This window comes from Raphanus sativus, chromosome 1 (assembly GCF_000801105.2).
Source record: "Raphanus sativus cultivar WK10039 chromosome 1, ASM80110v3, whole genome shotgun sequence".
Taxonomy (NCBI): domain Eukaryota; kingdom Viridiplantae; phylum Streptophyta; class Magnoliopsida; order Brassicales; family Brassicaceae; genus Raphanus; species Raphanus sativus.
The window spans coordinates 1,775,017-1,794,059 of record NC_079511.1 but is presented as its reverse complement, the minus strand read 5'-3'; the positions used below and the strand labels follow the sequence as shown (position 1 = coordinate 1,794,059).

Below are 19,043 nucleotides of genomic sequence, written 5' to 3'. Positions count from 1 at the left end.
AAGCGGTGGCGATGGATGTTATGCCAAATGAGTCTTCTTTCAATGCTAACATTAATGGTTTAGTGGGTACAGAGGAGGTGTCTTAAAAGGCAATTGGATTCTATGGGAAGATGACTGAGTTTGGTATTCAAGCCTAGTTTGATTACTCTTCTTGCGCTAGTATTAGCTTGTTCAGTCATTGGGGGGTTTTCCAGTGATAAAAGAGCTTCATTCATATGGTTTTAGGAATTTGATTGAACCACACCAGCAGTTGAAAAGCTGGTTAGTAGAGGCGTATGGGAGGTGCGGGAGAATTGGTTATGTGCAGCTGGTGTTTCAGAGCATGTTTGATTGGAATGTGGTTGCTTGGAGTAGCTTGGTAGACATAGCGTTTTTGAACAAACACCAACTACTACCAGGTGAATCTACCATTGTTCACTAAATTCCCTTGTTCGGAAACTCGCTAGGCGCTACGCGTGCGGTGCTTCCGGGCCTAGCGATTTATTGAAAAACCGGGAAAAAATCGGGGAGTACGCGGGGATGAATTATTTGTATTTTATACGTATAATACTCCTTTTATACGTGTATATATACGGTAGTTTCTTTAGGTGTAATATTTTGTTACATGTTGCAGTGGTTTGGGAGTTATGTCTCTTCCCTGAAGTAGTGGGTTCGAAGGCTGTGCAGTGTAAATTTTTGGATTTTTTAGTTTAAACCTAAATGGAGGGCAACGTAGACATTTCACTCCATCATCTTCCTACTATAGTTCTGTAATTTATTTTTCCTGCCGTCAGCCATTTATTAGGTTGAAACATATTTTCAATTTTTTAAAATATTTTGCACAAATGATTAACGATTCGTTTCTCAGAAACATGAGAGGGAGTGAAACAAATGAAAGATTAAGAGAATCCTTTTAATTGTTTTTCTTTTCTCGTTTTCCATCTTTAAATCTTGGATTGTTTTGCTGGGTGAGTTTGTTGAGGTAGCGAAGAGAGTTACGGAGGGACTGACCGTTGAGGAGCTGAGGAACACACCGGAGATTCGATGGGGTCGCCGCTTGGAAACGGAGACGGTGACGAACTATGTGGGTTCAGAAAATCAAACGCCCGATTTTTCTTATTCTATGCTTTAGGCGGAAGTTAGGCGTGTTACTGTTCAACACAACCGAATCAGTGAAAATCGCTACGTTCACCTTCCGTAGAGCGTTTATGCGGCCGTAGAATCGTCAACTCGGCCGAGTTTTCGAACAGAGCTAAATTCTTGTAAGTCACTACACATCTTAATATTAATAAGGTTTGTGTGATTCACTTGGATATTATTTTATCTTAAGGGAATGATATCCTCCTTAGAAAAAAAAAAGTGAAGGAATAAAGGGCTAAAGGCTTTGACAAAGTGAACCTGAGCCAGACCGGCCTGCCCGGAACGGTTAATCAACTAACTGGGGTAATTTAGACTTTTGGCATAGTGATTAGGGTTTTTTGACTACTGAGAGTGAACTATATAACAGAGGCGTGAACCTCCTTTTCAAACATCTCTTCTCCTACATCTCTTCTATGTCTCTTGCAGTTATCCATTTTGTTTTTTTTGTCTATGGTTTTATCTTCACATGGCTTCGCAGGGGCCTCCCGGGCTAATCTGAGTACAAAAACTTGAGGAAGTAAGCCCCAAAGCTCCTGCTAGATTGTCTGTTACCGTTTGTGTTGCAGGTTTGCCTTTGTTTCTCTAGGCTTTCCTGTGTCAAAAAAACGGCTAAATCTTTCATTTGGATTTGTTTTTGAACTTTTTGTGATTGTTGGTAGAACCAACTTAGAATTGGCTGTGATTATAAGCTTACCCGCGCTTCTGAGATTGATTTCAGTGAAGCATATATGGTTAAAAAACATGGTTAAATTTCTTAATATGAGTCAAACTTTCTTGTTTATTGTTTTTGGCAGTGATGACTAATTTTGATACGCCAGTTCTGCTTCAGATAATTCTTGATTGAAAAGCTGTTTTCATTGTCTGAGCCTGTTTTATCTCTTAGGCCTTTTTTAAATTACTGTCTTTTTTCATTTTTCAAAATTGGGAATGTCGATGAGGATCTAATCCGTTTATATGAGGTGCAGTGGAGCCGAGACCCTGTTTTCAGGGAGAACCCCTTGGCAGAAGCTGCAATTTCCTTGAATTTAATGGATTTTACTGAGACTTTCCATTGATAGTAATCCTCTTTTGCATGAAAACTTGGTTTGGCTGATAAATTATCAATTAAACTATGCACCTGTTTGGCAATGATAACATATGTTTCCTGAGTTTAAACTATACACTTGCCCTTGTATATGGTGCTTGTAGTCTGAAAAAACTCAGAAATTGCCAGTGTTCTCATCAGCTTCGTCTCTTTCTAATTATGAGACTCGAGTTAAACAAGAACACTACATTTGTATATTGTTGTCTGCTTTTGAACTTCTCTGATCCGATTCGGCTTTAAAGTTCTTGGATGAGAAAGAGTGAGTGAACATGTATAATCACCATCCAACACTGTATTAAACTTTACTAGTGACCTTGTTGCATAATACCTCATCTATTTTTTTTCCAATAATGGCTGTGTTTGATCATTAGCTTACTTATTTGACTTAGATACAATAAGTGTTGTGTCTGATCATTAGCTGACATATGTGGTTTCGCAGGAGCCTCCCGGGCTAATCTGAATACAAAAACGTGAGGAAATAAGCCCCAAAGCTCGTGCTAGATTGTGTTTTGCCGTTTGTGTTGCAGGTTTGCCTTGATTCTCTAGGCTTTCTTGTGTCAAAAAAGCGGCTAAATCTTTCATTTGGATTTGTATCTAAATTATTTGTTATTGTTGGTAGAATCTAATTAGAATTGGCTGTGATTATAAACTTACCCGCGCTTCTGAGATTCATTTCAGTGAAGCATATACGGTAAAAACATGGTTGAATTTCTTAATATGAGCCAAACTTTCTTGTTCATTTTTCTTTATTTCAATGTAATGTTTCTTTTGGCAGTGATGAGTAATTTATAACAGCTTGATACGCCAGTTCTGCTTCAGATAATTCTTGATTGAAAAGCTGTTTTCACTGTCTGAGCCTGTTTAATCTCTTAGGTCTTTGTCTTTGTAAAATACTGTATTTTTTCTTGTTTTCAAAATTGGGAATGTCGATGAGGATCTAATCCGCTTATATGAGGTGCAGTGGAGCTGAGACCCTGTTTTCAGGGAGAACCCCTTGGCAGAAGCTGCAATTTCCTTGAATTCAATGGATTTTACTGAGACTTTCCATTGATAATCATCCTTTTTGGTTTTGCTTGATTTCCAAGATATGAAGAACTTGGTTTGGTTGAGAAATTATCCTCCATGATAAAATCTGTTTCCTGAGTTTAAACTATACACTAGCGCTTGTATATGTTGCTTGTTGTCTGAAAAAACTCAGAAATTGTCAGTGTTCTCATCAGCTTGTCTTTCTAAATATGAGACTCGAGTTAAACAAGAACACGACTTTGTATTTTGCTGTCTGCTATAATCATAATGAATCGCTGTATTGAACTTTACTAATGACCTTGTTGCATAGAACCTCATCTATTTTTTTTTCTTTCCAATAATGGTATCATTTGCTGACTTATATGGTTTCGCAGGAGCCTCCCGGGCTAATCTGAATACAATAACTTGAGGATTTAAGCCCCAAAGCTCCTGCTAGATTGTTTGTTGCCGTTTGTGTTACAGGTTTGCCTTGATTCTCTAGGCTTTCCTGTGTCAAAAAAGCGGCTAAATCTCTCATGCGTATTTGTATTTAAACTAGTTGTGATTGTTGATAGAAGCGATGTGTTTTCTTATTGGCTATGATTATAAACTTACCCGCGCTTCTGAGATTGATTTCAGTGAAGTATATACGGTAAAAACATGGTTGAATTTCTTAATATGAGCCATTTTTTTCTTCACGTTTTGATTCGCCAGTTCTGCTTCAGATAATGCTAGCTTGAAAAAGCTGTTCTCATTGTCTGAGTCAGTTGTATCTTACTTTTCTTAAGTGTTCTTGTCTTTAAATAATTTTTTTATATATATACACAATTTGGAATGTCGATGAGGATGTAATCCAAGTGAATGAGGTGCAGTGGACCCGAGACCCTGTTTTTCAGGGAGAACCCCTTGGCATAAGCTGCAATTTCCTTGAATTTAATGGATTTTGCTGAGACTTTTCTTTAATTTCTCATCATTTTGGTTTTACTAGTAATTGATTAGTAGGTATGTAAGATCTTCTTACATTTTTGTTTCGGAAATTTGGAATGTCGATGAGGATGTAATCCAATTCTACGAGGTGCAGTGGAGCCGAGACCCTGTTTACAGGGAGAACCCCTTGGCATAAGCTGCAATTTCTTTGAATTCAATGGATTTTACTGAGACTTTTCATTAATACTCTCATTACTTGAGTTTAAACTATACGCTTGCACTTTAATAATGGTGCTTGTAGTCTGACAAAACTCAGAAATTGCCAGTGTTCTCATCAGCTTTGTCTCTTTCTGATTCTGAGACTGGAGTTAAACAAGAACTCTACATTGTTCTCTTAAGAGATTGATATACAATGGTTTTGTTGTTTTGCTGTCTGCTTTGGGACTGCTCTAACCTGTTTTGCTGTCTTAAAAGACTGACATACATAGTCTTATTTGCTGTCTTTTTTCGTACGGAATAAATGTTGGAGAGTGATTGTATGAGGTTATGGACAACGCGAGCCATGGTGCATCAAAGAAGTTGAGAGGAAGAGCGGTGCTCTATAAGAGAGATGTGACTGGTCTCAGTGTTTGGTTTTTAGTTTTAAGAAAAAGAAGAGAGTGTTAATCTTTTGATTATTTATTGACTTGAACACACTGGGCAAGTGAATATGCACTAACAACTATTATTAGGCCACTTAAGTTTGAGTATTTGTGAATAGAAACCCCTGACTTGATTCTTTAGGCATGACTTGATCCGCACGTACTCCCGAGTCTTGAGCTTGAGGAACCCGTTGCAGCGCTTTTGATTGCTCTTCTTCCAGCTCTTGTAGCTGTTCTTGAGTACAGTGTACGTCCAAAATTTCCTTAATGAAGTCATCCTCTGCGTCTGCTTCATCAAAAATGAAATCCGTGTCCCACGAAGGAGCAAGAAGAAAACTCATTAGAACTTTTTGAAGTTGCTCTTGATCTTGTTGTTGCTGCTGTTGTTCGACGTCGTCTCCACGTTCTTTCTTTATCATCGGCATGTCATTCTGATTAGCAAAACCAAGAGCTTCTCGTTGCTCTTGGTTCGGTACGACGGTGTTGTTGTGGTTCTCCACCTGAGATGGGACAAGAGGAGGACACTGTCCGTGGTTGTCGTTGCTCTGAAGAGGAGGAAAGAGAAGACTGGGTGGTGAATCTTCTTGCTCTTTCCATTCGTCTAGACTATTCAAGAGTTCATCAATGTCAAACGTTACATTATCATCTGCGCCATCAAAAGCATAATCTTCTAATGGATGATGTTCTTGGTTGTCGTTGATCTGAAGAGGAGGATGGAGAAGAGTGGGTGAATCTTGTTGCTGCTCATGTTGTTGATTGGCGTCGTTAAAATTTGGCATGAGTCCATAGCCAGTCATATCATCCTTTGCGCCATGATAAGCAAGATCATCAGACGGACACGGTTCTTGGTTGTTGTTGATCTCCAAAGGAGGATGTGAAAGAATAAGTGAACCTTCTTGCTCTTGTTGTTGTTGTTGTTGTTGTTGATGCTGATGTTGATTTAAGTAGCCACGGTCATTCTCTAGCATCATCATGTCATTCTGACAAACATTAGCTTCCAATAGATACTGTCCTTGGTTGTAGTTGCTCTGTAAAGGCATACGTGAATCTTCTTGTTCTTCTTCTTGTTGTTGCTGATGTTGATTGACGTCGCCACCTTTGTACTCTTGCATAGCAAAACCAGCTTCTTGCTGCTCTTGGTTCGGTAAGACGTGGTTGTCATTGTTGTCATCAAGCTGATGAGCAGGAGGGACAAGAGGTTTGAATCTCTCGGCACTATTCAGAAGTCTGACATGACACAAGACCAAATCATGGAACTCATCACCATTCTTGTGAAGGGAATACTCATCCATGTGCCAGTCCGTCTTCTCCTTCTCTAGCTTCCCAGCCACGTTCTTGTTGAACACTAGTACACGCTTGTACCCCTTCAGCTCCTTATTCTTCTTTATTTCTTTTCTCTTACCTACTGATTTCCACGTGCCCCCTAAGAAGCTTTCTCCGTTTCCTGGTACCATCCGGCTCACTGTCTTGACACCTCTTACTGTCCTCGGAACAAAATAGTACCATTCGTTTCTAGCATACAGAGGGTTTGTGTCGTGATGGAGAAGCCACGGCGCGTCTCCGTACACGTTCAACGTTTTGATGCAATCGCTATCGTTCTTCTCCACCTTGTTCTTGAGATACCGCTTCACCAACCCCAACTCCGTTGGTTCAAATCGTGAACCACCCGGATATTTAGTAGCCATAGTGATGACAATAACGAAGAACGTCTGTGTTTCTACTTGGAATCAATCTGCTCTGCCTCTTTTGTTTGTATTTTCTTTTGCTGAGAGTTTGATGAATGAGTTTCTAAGGAGAGGGGAATGAGTCCGCTTATATACTTGGAATCAACATGCACTTTCCTTTTTTTGTGTCAACCACTTTCCATTTTTAATATCTATTTAAAAAGGAAATTGTAGTAAGTATTATTTGAAATTTTATATCATCATATCAGATATATTGTAATATAGTATCCAATTCCTACGAGTAAATATTTTTTTTTTGTAACTGTACGATGTAAATCTTTAACAGAATTATCTTCTTCTTTGTTTCTATTTTATTTTCTTGAGTTTGTTGAGTTGAAGGATAGAGATACTTTTTTTTGGGGGGTAAAATTGAAGGATAGAGATATGATATATATAATACAATTTATTTCGATTAAAAAGGAAATTTTAGTAAATATTATTGGAAACTCTAAACGTATAAATAAATTGTGATAGTATTCAGTTTCTACTATACTATGAAATTTCTTAGCTTATCTTTTTCGTATTTCCTTTTCTTTTTTTACGTTATCATATTTCCTTATGTTATTGTTTTATTATATTTTTATTATCTAGCATAATTATCATTTTTTATTTGTCTAACAACCTTGATTTTTTTTTAAAGAAAAATGTCATAAACTAGATTTTATCTCTTTTGCTCTCTAAGCTTTAATAGAATTTAATGTTTCTGGCGCACAGTATTTGTTTTCTGACATGAAAATTGTAAAGTTGTAAAGTTTTTCGGACATGAACAATGAGACATAGACCAAAGACGTTTTTCGGACATGAACAATGAGTGAATGTGACCGTCTCGGGAAAGATCGTGAGTTGGATCACCATTATTAAACGTATGGGCCTAATTTGTGTTTAATACTTTGGGCTATAAGCCAGTTGTTTTTGACTTTCTCTCTATTCAAAGCCGATGGTTTTGGTTTATAGCACCAAACTAGTTTTGAAAATACATTTGACCGTCTGGTTTGATGTGGTCGAGTTTACCAAATTTCGATTTGACTGCGGTTAAACCGGATCGTATTGATCCGGTTTGATCAGTGGTGCGATGACGACTTTCTTATCATAAAACGATCTCTCTCTATCTTCTTCAACATCAAATCCAATCAGAACAATGGCTTCTCTCGTCTCTTCTCCTCATGCCTCCTCTCTTCCCTTCTCCTCTACTCATCGTCTCCATCACACCCCCAATCTCCCCACTCTCAGTTTCTCCCGACCAATCAAGACCAAACCCAACCACTCCCTTCGATGCTCCGTCTCAATCGAGAAAGAAGTCCCCGAAACCGAACGACCCTTCACTTTCCTCAGAGACTCCGACGATTCCACTCACTCTCCTTCCTCTTCTCCAACTTCGGTCAGAGCTCGTTTCGAGACCATGATTCGAGCGGCGCAGGACAGCGTCTGCGAGGCCATCGAAGCAGTCGAAGGCGGTCCGAAGTTCAGAGAAGACGTCTGGTCTCGACCCGGCGGAGGAGGCGGGATCAGCCGAGTTCTGCAGGACGGGAACGTGTTCGAGAAAGCTGGGGTGAACGTCTCTGTTGTTTACGGTGTGATGCCTCCCGAGGCGTACAGAGCAGCTAAAGGCTCTGCTTCTTCGGATCAGAAGCCTGGTCCGGTTCCGTTCTTCGCAGCTGGGGTTAGCTCGGTTTTGCATCCCAAGAACCCGTTTGCGCCGACTCTGCATTTTAACTATCGTTACTTCGAAACTGATGCTCCCAAGGGTATTAAAAAAGAATTTGTGTGGGAGTTTGTAAAAGTTGTTAGCTTTTGATGATTTTGGGTCGTTTTTGTTGGAAAGCGTAGATGTTCCTGGAGCTCCGAGGCAGTGGTGGTTTGGTGGTGGAACTGATTTCACACCAGCTTACATCTTCGAAGACGATGTCAAGCATTTCCATTCGGTTCTTAAACCTTGTTCCCTGCTCTAAACATATAATAAGCTTTGTGATTGTTGGAGTATTTTTTTTATCATATATTTATCTTTCTTGTTTTGTAGATTCAAAAGCAAGCGTGTGACAAGTTTGACCCTTCTTTCTATCCAAGGTTCAAGAAGTGGTGCGATGACTACTTTTATATCAAGGTGTGCCCTTTAATTTTCATGCAATTCGCTATTGTTTTTGGGACATCTTAGTCATTTTATGGAATTGAAGGCCTTAGTTATGAGAGTTTGTTCAATAAGCTTATTGTTTGTATGAGGAATTTGAAAATGTTTAAAAAAAAAAACTATTTGATCTTTGCTTGCTTGCAGCACCGTGATGAGAGAAGAGGACTTGGAGGGATATTTTTTGACGATCTTAATGATTATGATCAGGAGATGCTTCTGGCTTTCTCCACTGGTAATATGAACTATGAACGATGATACTTACTATAATCGTGTTAGTTTTATTGGTAGACTAATTTTAGTTGATTTTTGGGATTTAACAGAATGTGCGAACTCAGTGGTACCGGCTTATATACCTATAGTAGAGAAGAGGAAAGACATGGAGTTTACAGAGCAGCACAAGGCATGGCAGCAGCTGCGAAGAGGAAGATATGTCGAATTCAACTTGGTAATATAACCAGGTCTCAATCTCTTGAATCCATTGGCTGCTAATGACCTTCTTCTCTAAAGTTTACTGTATTGATTTGGAAAGGTATATGATCGTGGAACGACATTTGGTCTGAAGACAGGAGGGAGAATAGAGAGTATTCTTGTCTCTCTTCCACTGTCAGCAAGATGGGAATATGACCATGTAAGTTCCTTTTCCTAATTTTGAAGACACACTAACTCTTTAACTCATTCAGGTGTCACAAATGTAGTAATGGTGTTTTTTGTTGGGTGCAGAAACCGGAAGAGGGGACTGAAGAGTGGAAGCTGTTGGATGCTTGTATCAACCCCAAGGAGTGGATATAGCCCACGTTTTTCTGTTGAGGACTGAGTTGATGTTGTTTCCATTGTTTCTTGTTTGTTTAGTGGATTAGATTATTCAAGAGATGGAAGGAAATGGATTTTGTAAGGTGATGATGTGCATGTTAACATGCGTCTGAAACGCTGAGTGGCTACCAAGATAAACTTAGCTGATGTGTATGTTTTACCAATGCTGTATTTTCACAACTGACATGTTTATCTACAGTCTCCCATCCAATTCAACTCGTTAAATGAGAGAAAATGATTTGAAATTTAAGCTGGCTGGAGAGTACACAGTTAGGTCATATAATCAAAATTTAAGCTTAAAAGTTAAAACAACCATATCCCCTATCAGTAATCTAATCATATATAGGACATTGATGCACATCTTCATCATACATAGGACATGTTAATACTTACTCTAGGGCAAAATCTCATCACCATTAAACTTCATATATAGGTGTTTAAAGCCAAGATTAGCTACCACTAAACTTGGTAAAAAAAGGGATTCACCTTGTCGAGCATTGTTATTTTTCTTTGTTGCTTGTCCTATTCTTTACACTGAAAACATGGAAAATGAATCCTGTTTTGCCCTATTCTACTTAACGTGAATAACAACTATTCAATGCCAGGATTAGTTACCACCAGTAACATCTTTAAGCAAACTTGTTAAAAAGTAAAATAAAAAGATTGAGTTGTCTTTTATTTTTTGTTCAAAGATTGAGTTGTCTTATTGGAAGAAAGAACAAAATAATGAAATTCATCAATTTTTTTTATTTTATTTTATTGTTTTTTGTCCTATTATTTGCGCTAAAAGCATGTAAAGTTGCGGCGAAGAGTTTATCGACCGTTGCACAAAGACCTTTTGCGTGTAACGCTCGCCACGGCCCACATGGCTTCGTAGGGCCCATTAAAATAACCTTCGTCCCTATCAACTGGATATATTTCCAAAGCTACCCTCCTCGTAGTTTCATTACGTATATAAAAATCCAAAATCCATAGAGGGGTGAAGACGTCATTTGCTGATATGAACAACGCCAATGCTGCCATGTCATCCGCCGCTTAGATCTCCAAGGGTATCTATGTAAATTTTTAGAAGCTTTGTGTTTCTTTAATGACTACACATGGCGATATGCTATTGGATAGAGAGTGATAATTAATGATAAAAGACCGATAAGTAACAATACATGTCTTTAAAACTGCTCTCTCTCTCTCTGTCTGACTACAAAAATCTACAAGGCGGAGAAGAAGAAGAAGAAGACAGAGGAAAGAAACGGTTAGTTCGTCACCGAGGTTGGTAATTACCGAATCTATGAGTTCTCCTTTCTTCGTTTTGTTGTCTTTCTGAAGGATGAAACTAATCAAAGAGTGAGAACTTGTAAACTGAAGAATCTCTGTTTTTTTTTTGTTTGTTGTATTTTGAGTGGAGATAAAAGCTTTGAAGAAGAGTGAAGAAAGATGGTGATGGATTCATCAAAATGGTGGTGGATTGGGAACCACAACACCACTAATTTCTCTCCATGGCTTCATTCTACTCTCTCTGGTAACTTTCTTACACTCTCTGATATCTCTCTTTCTATGGGTTCTGAGAAGAGTTTTTTTTTTTAAAAACATCTCTTTCCTCAATTTTGATTCTGCTAATGTCTATTGGTTTCCAAAGGTATTAACTTTCTGAGAACATTTGACTTAGTATTGACCAAAAGTGTTTATTTTTATTTGAGAATTTGGATGAAGAGACAACAAAAGGAAACCAAATCTGTGTTTATGTTTTTTTAAGACAAAAAGTGTTTTTTAACTTCAACAGAGATTTTGACTTGCTGACTTTTTAAAAAAAAATTGTAATTTTGAAGAGTTGGATGAGAAGACAAAGGAGATGCTGAGAGTGATCGATGAGGATGCGGATTCATTCGCGGCACGAGCTGAGATGTATTACAAGAAAAGGCCTGAGCTCGTTGCTATGGTCGAAGATTTCTACCGTTCCCATCGCTCCTTAGCCGAGAGGTACGACTTGTTGAGACCCTCTTCTGTGCACAAACACGGCTCAGAGAGTCATCATCGTGATGAGAAATCATCGACTTGGGACCAGTCTTCCTGGTCCGAGGCTTGTGAGACTCGTGAAGAGTACGCTGAGTCCGAAGTGGATGACGGTGAAGACAAGTGGGTTGATGATGATGAAGGTGAGACTGATGACAATTATGGTGAAGCTAATGGAGATGATGGGATTATGAAGGAAGAGATAGAGAGGCTGAGAGAGGAGAATAAGGTTTACGGTGAAATGGTGAGAGAGAAAGATGAAGAGAAGAGAGAAGCTATAAGGCAGATGAGTTTAGCAATTCAAATGCTCAAAGAAGAGAACTCAGAGCTGAAGAAGAGATGTGTTTCTTCCGTTGTTGATGTGTCTCAGAGGAAGCAACAGATTTGGAAGCCTTTCGAGTTCAAGAAGCTTGAAGGGTTGTTTGGAAGAGTAGTGGGCCACTGGGTCGTCCCAAAGACAGAGTCTACTACTTCCAGAGAGCTCATGACTCTTTAGAGAAAAACAGAGAGGTCTGTATGATCAACAAGAGTAACTTTTCTATGAATATCTTTGTACTCTGTGACAGGTAAGGGGTATACTCAAGTAGTTAGTGGTAAGGCTTCATATGATTATAGTTATAGCCCAAGTCCATGCATGTTTGTTTTTTACATTTGTTGTAGTTCGTTCTTAGCTTATTTATTTGTTCTTTTATATTTTGTAAGTTCTTTTTCTCTTTGTGTACTAAATGATTACAGTAAGCATGTTGTTTAAACGTCTTGACCATTATTATTTAGACTGGGATAATGTTCTATTTACATACATAAAGATGATGAATGTGGTTTTAGACCAAGATATAAATGATAACTCCGACTCTGAAGAACCATAGAACCGAGCAATGTGACGAACTGACGATCACATAAGATAGCATTAGCACTTTCTCATCTACCAAAAGACATATGACAGCAACTTAGGCCTTGAATCTTTCGACTCTCTGAATACCATAAACGTCACTTTTACTCTGTTTTTCAGTGATACACGAATAAGACTTTTTTCGTATGCTAAACGTTATAGAAAAAGTAACAAAAAGGACAAGGACTTGTGAGGACTAAGTAGATAGATCTTTTTTTTTTTTGAACAACTCTAAGTAGATAGATCTAACATCACTATATAAACAGGTTACTAAGATTGGATACACATTGATCTAACGGCTATATTATATTTTGTATAATAATAACAAGTTTAGTTGATATCTCAGACAAATTCCACTAGGTTTATGTCTTTTTTTCAACAAAAAGTTAATATAACCTAAGAAAATCTCAAACTCGCTGGCCAGCACGGTGAACTTGAATAAATATAAACCATACTAGTAAACAAATTTCGAGCACTGCATGCAAATTTGTCTGTCATTGCCATTAGGTATGTCTTGATATTTTGTTGGTGATTTTATTGAAGTCTTCATAAAGAGATGCAACATAAATCATTACCATTCTACTTATGTTAATTAGAATGGAGATTATTTTCAGATGATTTCATGCTAAATTGAGCGGTAACGGATAGTTTTTGGTTTCTTCTTAAATCTTAATTACTCTACTACTTCTTAATGACTAGTTCAAACAAGATCGCTTTAAAAACATACAAACCAAAGTGAGCTGCAACTGGAAGCGTTTTATCAAGACTAACAATTACGTCTTAGAAACGCTATTAGCGAAGGACTGATTCGCACACATGCACATACACGGAAAACATGTGGGGTCAAAACGTAAAGTTTAATAAAGTCAGTAGTCTTTTTTGCGAAATTCAATGTAATCTAAGAACTTAATCAAAACCAAGTTGATTTTTGCCGTTGTAGACTTGGCTGAATTGGAGGACAGTCTGTCATCTTTTATGTTATTAAAAATTGCCAGCTTATTCACTGGCTCCATGTTGTTCTAAAATAATAAGAGCATCAGTAACGCCGGCCCTTAGGCCCGGCCCTTATAATTAATTGGATTAAAGTTAAATGAAAAATAGGAGGGGACGACGCAAAAGGGCCTTATCTAAGGGCTTTTCTTCATCGTCCTCTACGCGACGTGGCAGCACGGGAGAGGGAGATGAAACCAAAGAAGCGATGAAGTCTTCGGTTCTCGAAAACTCAATCGGCGTCTTCTTCTCTCTTCTCTCTTCTCTCTCGATCTCGTTCGGTGGCGATAGAAGGTGACTCCATCTCTCGAAAACTCAATCGGCGTCTTCTTCTCTCTTCTCTCTTCTCGTCCTCCTGATCTCGAGCTCAACTCCATCTCGGCGAGGCTCTTCCATTTCGTTCTCGTCTCGGCGTTCTCGACCTCGTTCTCGTCTCGATCGAGTGCTCCATCTCCAGTTCCAAATCCAAAGCTCAAGGTATGTGTTTCACGTCCTTTGATTTACTTTATATGGTATTAAAATCTGATAGGATTTGTGCTAAGACAGTAATGATTCTTTGCTTGATAGGGTTGTGTTATAGTTTGATCATATTTTGATATTGGTCCTCTAGTAATTCGATTTGATTTGTGGATTGATAGGGTTGTGTTATAGTGTTATAGTTTGATCATATTTTGATATTGGTCCTCTAGTAATTCGATTTAATTTGTGGCTTGATAGGGTTGTGTTATAGTGTTATAGTTTGTTCATATTTTGATTTGATTATATGATTCTTTGTTTGATATGCTCGTATTGATATTGCCGACTATAGATTATATGATTCTTTGTTTGATATAGCCGACTAGAGACTATAGATTATATGATTCTTTGTTTGATATGCTCGTATAGTTTGATATGGTGGTATATATATTGCGTTTCATATTGAATAAATCATTGTATTGTTGGTTGATAGCTTTAAGTCCTGCTGTATTGTTGGTTGATAGGTTTAAGTCATGGTTACTCCTTGTAGTTACATTGTAGTCAGATTGAATGTTATTAATGTTATTGTTAGCTTTAGTATATCAATGTTATTGTTAGCTTTAGTATATCAATGTTATTGTTAGCTTAAAAGTCGTGGTGGATAGCTTTAGGTGGTGGTTGATAGCTTTAAGTTGTGTAATTACTTCAGATTAGACAGTTCTTGGTAATGGTTAGTCATTTATGTGGGTTGATATCTCTTCACTTCCGCGTAGTAAACACCAACTCACTTCGGTTAAATAGACACACACACACACACACCCACTTTCTCACATCTCTCATCTCTTTTCTTTCTGATATGAATCCAAATTATCATCCTGCTCAATCCTCTAGTTACGTAGGACTGCTTCACAGTAAAGATGGTAGTGCTTTCAATGAAAACTTTCCTTATGAAAGTTTTCATTCTAGTGTTAACTTTGGAGATTCCGAACCTATCCCGGCTTTCAGTTCTCAACAAACTCAAGACGCACCTCCAGAGACACCAGTGGCCCGTGCTGTGAGACGCAAATGGAACCCAACAGATGACGAGGTGCTGATAAGTGGCTGGCTTAACACTTCTAAGGATCCTATAGTGTCAAATGACCAGAAGGCGGGTACCTTCTGGAACCGAGTTGCTGCTTATTATGCATCAAGTCCACACGGAAGAGAGGATGGTGAGAGAGAGTGGGTTCATTGCAAGAAGAGGTGGCACAGAATCAATGATGAGATAAACAAGTTCTGTGGCGCATACGCGGCAGCAGAGAGACAACAGAGGAGTGGTGAGAGTGACACTGACGTTCTGAAGAAGGCGCATGACATTTTCCACTCTGATAATGGACACAAGTTCACCCTTGAACACGCGTGGTGTATGCTCAAGTATGAACAGAAGTGGATGAGTCTTAACACACCTACACCAGGTTCGAAGAGGAAGAACACTGAGACAAGTACCCAAAGTTCTACCACTAAAGGTTTTGTTGAACCTGAGAGCACGCCACAAGGCCTCGTTGAGCCTGAGCGCAGGCCAGAAGGGATCAAGGCTGCTAAGGCTAAAAGAAACACGCTTAAAGGGAAGTCTGTGGCTGAGTATGCGGCTGTGTGGGATATGAAGAAGGCGGATTTGGAGAAGAAGGAGACACTGTCGAAGCTAGGTATACTAGACAGTCTCATTGCACTTGCCAAGGTGCAACCATTGACTGAGGCGGAAGAAGCGGCGAAGAATAAGATACTAGCCCAGTACTTCTGAAAGAAAAATCTGCTTGTCTTTATTTTTGCTGTTTGTTGCCTTTATGCTTGTCTGTATGTTTGAAAAATCTGCTCTATGCTTGTCTTTATGTTTGTTGTTGGTCTATGTATCGAAATGCTTTAGTGTTTTCAATAAATGAAGTTGCCATAATCAAGTTGTAGCTCTATGTATCTGTCATCTTTAGTGTTTTCAATAAATGATGTTGCTCTAATGAAGTTTATGGCAGGTTCAATAAGCGATGGGAGTTTACAGCTATTCGCAGCCATCTCAGTCGGAAGATTTATTTGGAAACAATGACGATAGTGACTACAGTGAGACGGAGGATTTAATACGCCGTGATCAAGCTGAGCTAAGCTTGGAAAGACGTTCAGAGGTTCAGTATCCTCCGCAACCGGAGGTTGAGTTTGGCTGCCCACAGGTTTGCTACTGTGGTTCTCAGCCACTCCTCCGCAACAGTCGTACTGATCCAGGTAAGTGTAGTATTGAATATGTGATACATGTAATGAGTAGGTGGTATGTGATTGTGGTTATGAGTATTGTATATGTGATACAGGTCGGTTAGTCTACACTTGCGCGAATGTTGACGATGGCGAATGCCATGTCTGGAAGTGGTGGGATGAGGCCATCATGGAGGAGATGAGAGCGAGAGATAGACACGTGCTTCAGCTAGCTGAGAAGGTAGATAATCTAACCGTGCTGCCTGACTATGAGACTGATCAGAGGTTGAGTACCCTAGAGAAGATTGTGGATGATATAGTGGTGGATAAATCTGAGCAGAGGTTGAGTAGCCTAGAGAAGTATGGGTTTCAGTGCTTTGTAATAGCCATGCTTCTTGTTGTGGTTGTGGTAGCCATGGTGGTCTAATTGTAGTCTTGATATTAATTTCTTCTTGAACTTATTACTAGACCAGACCTTTTTTTTTTACGTTTGGACTCGACCTGCTAGTACGTGTTATATATGGTTGCATTTCACAGGAGTTAGATCTTAACATGTCTCGGATCATGTGACTTTGTAATTTGTAATTTGTATTCTTGACTTTGTAATCTGTACTCTTGTATTTGTACTCTTGAATTTGTAATTTGTACTCTTGCATTTATTTCTATATTCAGTTTGTACCAATAAGTCACATGATCTCACCAAATTCACATGTTTTTTTCCTTTCTACCAACAAATCACAAGTTTAGTTTCTTCCTACCAATAAGTGACATCTCACCAAAGACACATGTTTTTTTAGTTCTACCAATAAGTCACATGATCTCACCAAATTCACATGTTCCTTATCTATATAATAAGTAACATCCTTGTTCTCTCATTTCAAACATCCAACGTATTCCTCTTCTCTTAACTTAACATTATTCAGCCTTCTTTTTTTAAATATCCAGAATTGCTTCATGGCATCATCTTCTCACTATCATTATCACATCAATCATGAGGAGGATGATTTTGATTCTGTTTTTGATGATCTTTATGAAGAGCTTCCGGAACCAAAAGAGAGAAAAAAACATATCTATATTGAGAGAAACCGGGAAGAAGGACACAAAAAACTCTGGAATGATTATTTCAAGGACACTCCAACATATCCGCACAATTTATTCCGCCGACGGTTCCGAATGAACAAGCGCTTGTTCTTGAGAATTGTGCATCGTCTCTCTACAGAAGTTGAATATTTTCGTCTAACTGAAGATGCCCTCGGACGGTCGAGTCTAACTCCGCTCCAAAAATGTACCGCAGCAATTCGTCAATTGGCCTATGGTAGTGCCTCTGATGCAGTTGACGAGTATGTACGACTTGCTGAAACAACGGCTCAACACTGTTTGCACAATTTCACAGCCGGGATAATCGACTTATTTGGCGATCAATACCTAAGACGTCCCACACCGGAGGATCTACAAAGACTACTGCTAAAGGGTGAAGAACGTGGATTTCCCGGGATGATTGGAAGCATTGACTGTATGCATTGGGAGTGGAAGAACTGCCCCACCGCTTGGAAAGGGATGTATTCTCGAGGATCCGGAAAACCAACAATTGTGTTGGAGGCGGTTGCTTCGTATGACCTTTGGATATGGCACTCATTTTTTGGAGCTCCAGGTACTATGAACGATCTCAATATTCTTGATAGATCACCTGTTTTTGATGATATAATTAATGGAGAAGCTCCCGAAGTTAATTTCTATGTCAACGGAAGAGAGTACAATTTGGCTTACTATCTGACGGATGGTATTTATCCAAAGTGGGCGACTTTTATTCAATCAATCCGACTACCACAGACTCCAAAACATTCAAAATTTGCTACAACCCAAGAATCCGTTCGAAAAGATGTTGAGCGTGCCTTTGGAGTCCTCCAATCTAGGTTCGCCATTGTTAAAAATCCATCTAAATTATGAGATAAAAGCAAAATAGGAAATATTATGAGAGCATGTATCATTCTCCATAATATGATTGTCGAAGATGAACGGGATTCAAACACTCTCGAGGAATTTGAAGATGGCGATCAAACTTTTGTGATTAAAAAAACCACAAAACACGGCAGCAGAATTGCTCTTCGCAAAGAAGTTCGGAATCCAAATATTCATCTAAATTTAAAAGAAGATTTGATCGAACATATTTGGCAAAAATTTGGACATCTTCCATGATTTCAAAAAAATGTTTGTAATTTGTTTTACCATTTTGTAATTTGTTTTTCATTTTTGTAATTTGTTTTTCATTTTTGTAATTTGTATTTCAACTTTGTGATTTGTTTTTTCTTTTTGTAATTTGTATCTCCATTAAAAATTAATGTTTCATGTTTTTTCAATCTCTACTCTTTTTTTTATTACTTTAAAAATAAAACTTAAGGGACATTTGCAAGTCCCTCCAATAATCTTAATTTTTAATATCACCCTTAACCCATGTCCCTTAACCTAACTATAATACTAAAATACTCTAAGGGCCTCCAAATTAGTCCTAGGGATATGGATGCTCTAACAGAATATAAAAGGCGGGTAAAAAGAAGGATAGTTACGTAAATTAAGCAATACAAGCTCTTAATCAGACAAAACAATCCGCAAGTGTTCCCTCGCATCCTACAGGCTTTTGCCTTCCTCTTTCGACAGCTGTTTTAATGGCAATCTCGTAGTTTATTAATACCAATAAGTCCAGATTTAGTCAATATTTAATTTAAATCCAAGTTTGCCATCCAGAGAGACGAAAACACGGCCAATAAAAAAGAGTAAACAAATATCGAGGAAGAAGAAAGCTGTAGAGAGAAGAAGAAGTCAAGATAGAGAGAAAGAGACAGCAAATGGCGGAGGAGACGAAGGAGAACGAAGAAGAGAGGGTGAAGCTGTTCGTCGGACAAGTTCCGAAGCACATGACGGAGGACCAGCTCCTCCCATTGTTCCAGGAGTTCTCCATCGTACACGAAGTCAACATCATTAAGGACAAGATAACGCGAGCTTCCCGAGGTTTTGTCTTTTAATCTTCCTCTGTTTCTCCGTCTTCCTCGTT

The 19,043-nt window shown here is 38.6% G+C and overlaps 7 protein-coding genes, 1 long non-coding RNA gene and 15 other non-coding genes across 27 annotated transcripts in view; 22 read left to right on the top strand and 1 right to left on the bottom strand.

Annotated features, from left to right (window-relative positions):
* The first annotated feature begins 797 nt into the window (after positions 1 to 797).
* On the top strand, positions 798 to 4,379 carry LOC130508590 (uncharacterized). Its single transcript, XR_008942909.1, has 2 exons — positions 798 to 1,685; positions 2,643 to 4,379. It is a non-coding gene; the product is annotated as an uncharacterized LOC130508590 (long non-coding RNA).
* LOC130497910 (small nucleolar RNA snoR134) lies at positions 1,592 to 1,736 on the top strand. Its single transcript, XR_008936943.1, has one exon. It is a non-coding gene; the product is annotated as a small nucleolar RNA snoR134 (small nucleolar RNA).
* LOC130497893 (small nucleolar RNA U36a) lies at positions 1,793 to 1,886 on the top strand. The gene has a single exon (XR_008936930.1). It is a non-coding gene; the product is annotated as a small nucleolar RNA U36a (small nucleolar RNA).
* On the top strand, positions 1,905 to 1,991 carry LOC130497834 (small nucleolar RNA Z223). The gene has a single exon (XR_008936852.1). It is a non-coding gene; the product is annotated as a small nucleolar RNA Z223 (small nucleolar RNA).
* On the top strand, positions 2,049 to 2,164 carry LOC130497845 (small nucleolar RNA Z278). The gene has a single exon (XR_008936868.1). It is a non-coding gene; the product is annotated as a small nucleolar RNA Z278 (small nucleolar RNA).
* Positions 2,288 to 2,395, top strand: LOC130497870 (small nucleolar RNA snoR97). Its single transcript, XR_008936904.1, has one exon. It is a non-coding gene; the product is annotated as a small nucleolar RNA snoR97 (small nucleolar RNA).
* LOC130497911 (small nucleolar RNA snoR134) lies at positions 2,637 to 2,780 on the top strand. Its single transcript, XR_008936951.1, has one exon. It is a non-coding gene; the product is annotated as a small nucleolar RNA snoR134 (small nucleolar RNA).
* Positions 2,837 to 2,928, top strand: LOC130497892 (small nucleolar RNA U36a). Its single transcript, XR_008936928.1, has one exon. It is a non-coding gene; the product is annotated as a small nucleolar RNA U36a (small nucleolar RNA).
* Positions 2,970 to 3,065, top strand: LOC130497833 (small nucleolar RNA Z223). The gene has a single exon (XR_008936851.1). It is a non-coding gene; the product is annotated as a small nucleolar RNA Z223 (small nucleolar RNA).
* LOC130497846 (small nucleolar RNA Z278) lies at positions 3,129 to 3,244 on the top strand. The gene has a single exon (XR_008936869.1). It is a non-coding gene; the product is annotated as a small nucleolar RNA Z278 (small nucleolar RNA).
* Positions 3,367 to 3,471, top strand: LOC130497872 (small nucleolar RNA snoR97). The gene has a single exon (XR_008936906.1). It is a non-coding gene; the product is annotated as a small nucleolar RNA snoR97 (small nucleolar RNA).
* LOC130497909 (small nucleolar RNA snoR134) lies at positions 3,598 to 3,741 on the top strand. The gene has a single exon (XR_008936940.1). It is a non-coding gene; the product is annotated as a small nucleolar RNA snoR134 (small nucleolar RNA).
* On the top strand, positions 3,803 to 3,894 carry LOC130497890 (small nucleolar RNA U36a). The gene has a single exon (XR_008936927.1). It is a non-coding gene; the product is annotated as a small nucleolar RNA U36a (small nucleolar RNA).
* On the top strand, positions 4,045 to 4,161 carry LOC130497843 (small nucleolar RNA Z278). The gene has a single exon (XR_008936867.1). It is a non-coding gene; the product is annotated as a small nucleolar RNA Z278 (small nucleolar RNA).
* On the top strand, positions 4,254 to 4,369 carry LOC130497847 (small nucleolar RNA Z278). The gene has a single exon (XR_008936870.1). It is a non-coding gene; the product is annotated as a small nucleolar RNA Z278 (small nucleolar RNA).
* A 36-nt stretch (positions 4,380 to 4,415) lies between the features above and the next one.
* Positions 4,416 to 4,524, top strand: LOC130497871 (small nucleolar RNA snoR97). The gene has a single exon (XR_008936905.1). It is a non-coding gene; the product is annotated as a small nucleolar RNA snoR97 (small nucleolar RNA).
* A 347-nt stretch (positions 4,525 to 4,871) lies between these two features.
* On the bottom strand, positions 4,872 to 6,461 carry LOC108842514 (uncharacterized). Its single transcript, XM_018615452.1, has one exon. It carries the CDS (start codon positions 6,459 to 6,461, stop codon positions 4,872 to 4,874), a length of 1,590 nt encoding a protein of 529 aa, XP_018470954.1.
* A 1,151-nt stretch (positions 6,462 to 7,612) lies between these two features.
* On the top strand, positions 7,613 to 9,633 carry LOC108814962 (coproporphyrinogen-III oxidase 1, chloroplastic). The gene is made up of 7 exons (XM_018587652.2): positions 7,613 to 8,245; positions 8,328 to 8,422; positions 8,518 to 8,601; positions 8,770 to 8,857; positions 8,946 to 9,070; positions 9,155 to 9,253; positions 9,346 to 9,633. Exons 1-7 carry the CDS (start codon positions 7,639 to 7,641, stop codon positions 9,412 to 9,414), a joined length of 1,167 nt encoding a protein of 388 aa, XP_018443154.2. The 5' UTR covers positions 7,613 to 7,638; the 3' UTR covers positions 9,415 to 9,633.
* Positions 9,634 to 10,552: 919 nt separating this feature from the next.
* LOC108850532 (protein NETWORKED 3A-like) lies at positions 10,553 to 12,194 on the top strand. Of its 5 annotated transcripts, none has more exons than XM_057003600.1 (3): positions 10,553 to 10,701; positions 10,845 to 10,951; positions 11,259 to 12,194. In XM_057003600.1, the coding sequence occupies exons 2-3, from the start codon at positions 10,867 to 10,869 to the stop codon at positions 11,936 to 11,938; spliced, it is 765 nt and encodes a 254-aa protein (XP_056859580.1). In that variant the 5' UTR covers positions 10,553 to 10,701; positions 10,845 to 10,866; the 3' UTR covers positions 11,939 to 12,194. The 5 variants fall into 5 exon arrangements, with proteins under 5 accessions (XP_056859580.1, XP_056859564.1, XP_056859571.1 ...); XM_057003584.1 differs by having other exon boundaries at positions 10,563 to 10,701; positions 10,838 to 10,951; XM_057003591.1 differs by having other exon boundaries at positions 10,594 to 10,701; positions 10,833 to 10,951.
* Positions 12,195 to 13,435: 1,241 nt separating this feature from the next.
* LOC108857367 (uncharacterized protein At4g04775-like) lies at positions 13,436 to 16,481 on the top strand. The gene is made up of 3 exons (XM_018631351.2): positions 13,436 to 13,798; positions 15,784 to 16,027; positions 16,111 to 16,481. Exons 2-3 carry the CDS (start codon positions 15,796 to 15,798, stop codon positions 16,419 to 16,421), a joined length of 543 nt encoding a protein of 180 aa, XP_018486853.1. The 5' UTR covers positions 13,436 to 13,798; positions 15,784 to 15,795; the 3' UTR covers positions 16,422 to 16,481.
* Positions 14,634 to 15,557, top strand: LOC108842480 (glutathione S-transferase T3-like). Its single transcript, XM_018615404.1, has one exon. The coding sequence runs from the start codon at positions 14,634 to 14,636 to the stop codon at positions 15,555 to 15,557; it is 924 nt and encodes a 307-aa protein (XP_018470906.1).
* Positions 16,482 to 17,167: 686 nt separating the features above from the next.
* On the top strand, positions 17,168 to 17,941 carry LOC108842468 (uncharacterized). Its single transcript, XM_018615392.1, has one exon. The coding sequence runs from the start codon at positions 17,168 to 17,170 to the stop codon at positions 17,939 to 17,941; it is 774 nt and encodes a 257-aa protein (XP_018470894.1).
* Positions 17,942 to 18,714: 773 nt separating this feature from the next.
* Positions 18,715 to 19,043, top strand: part of LOC108841955 (RNA-binding protein BRN2) — a 3,474-nt gene continuing 3,145 nt past the window's right edge. The window contains exon 1 of the mRNA XM_018614743.2: positions 18,715 to 19,000. Coding sequence (XP_018470245.1) covers positions 18,838 to 19,000 — 163 coding nt within the window. The 5' untranslated portion in view covers positions 18,715 to 18,837. The remainder of the gene's footprint in view (positions 19,001 to 19,043) is intronic.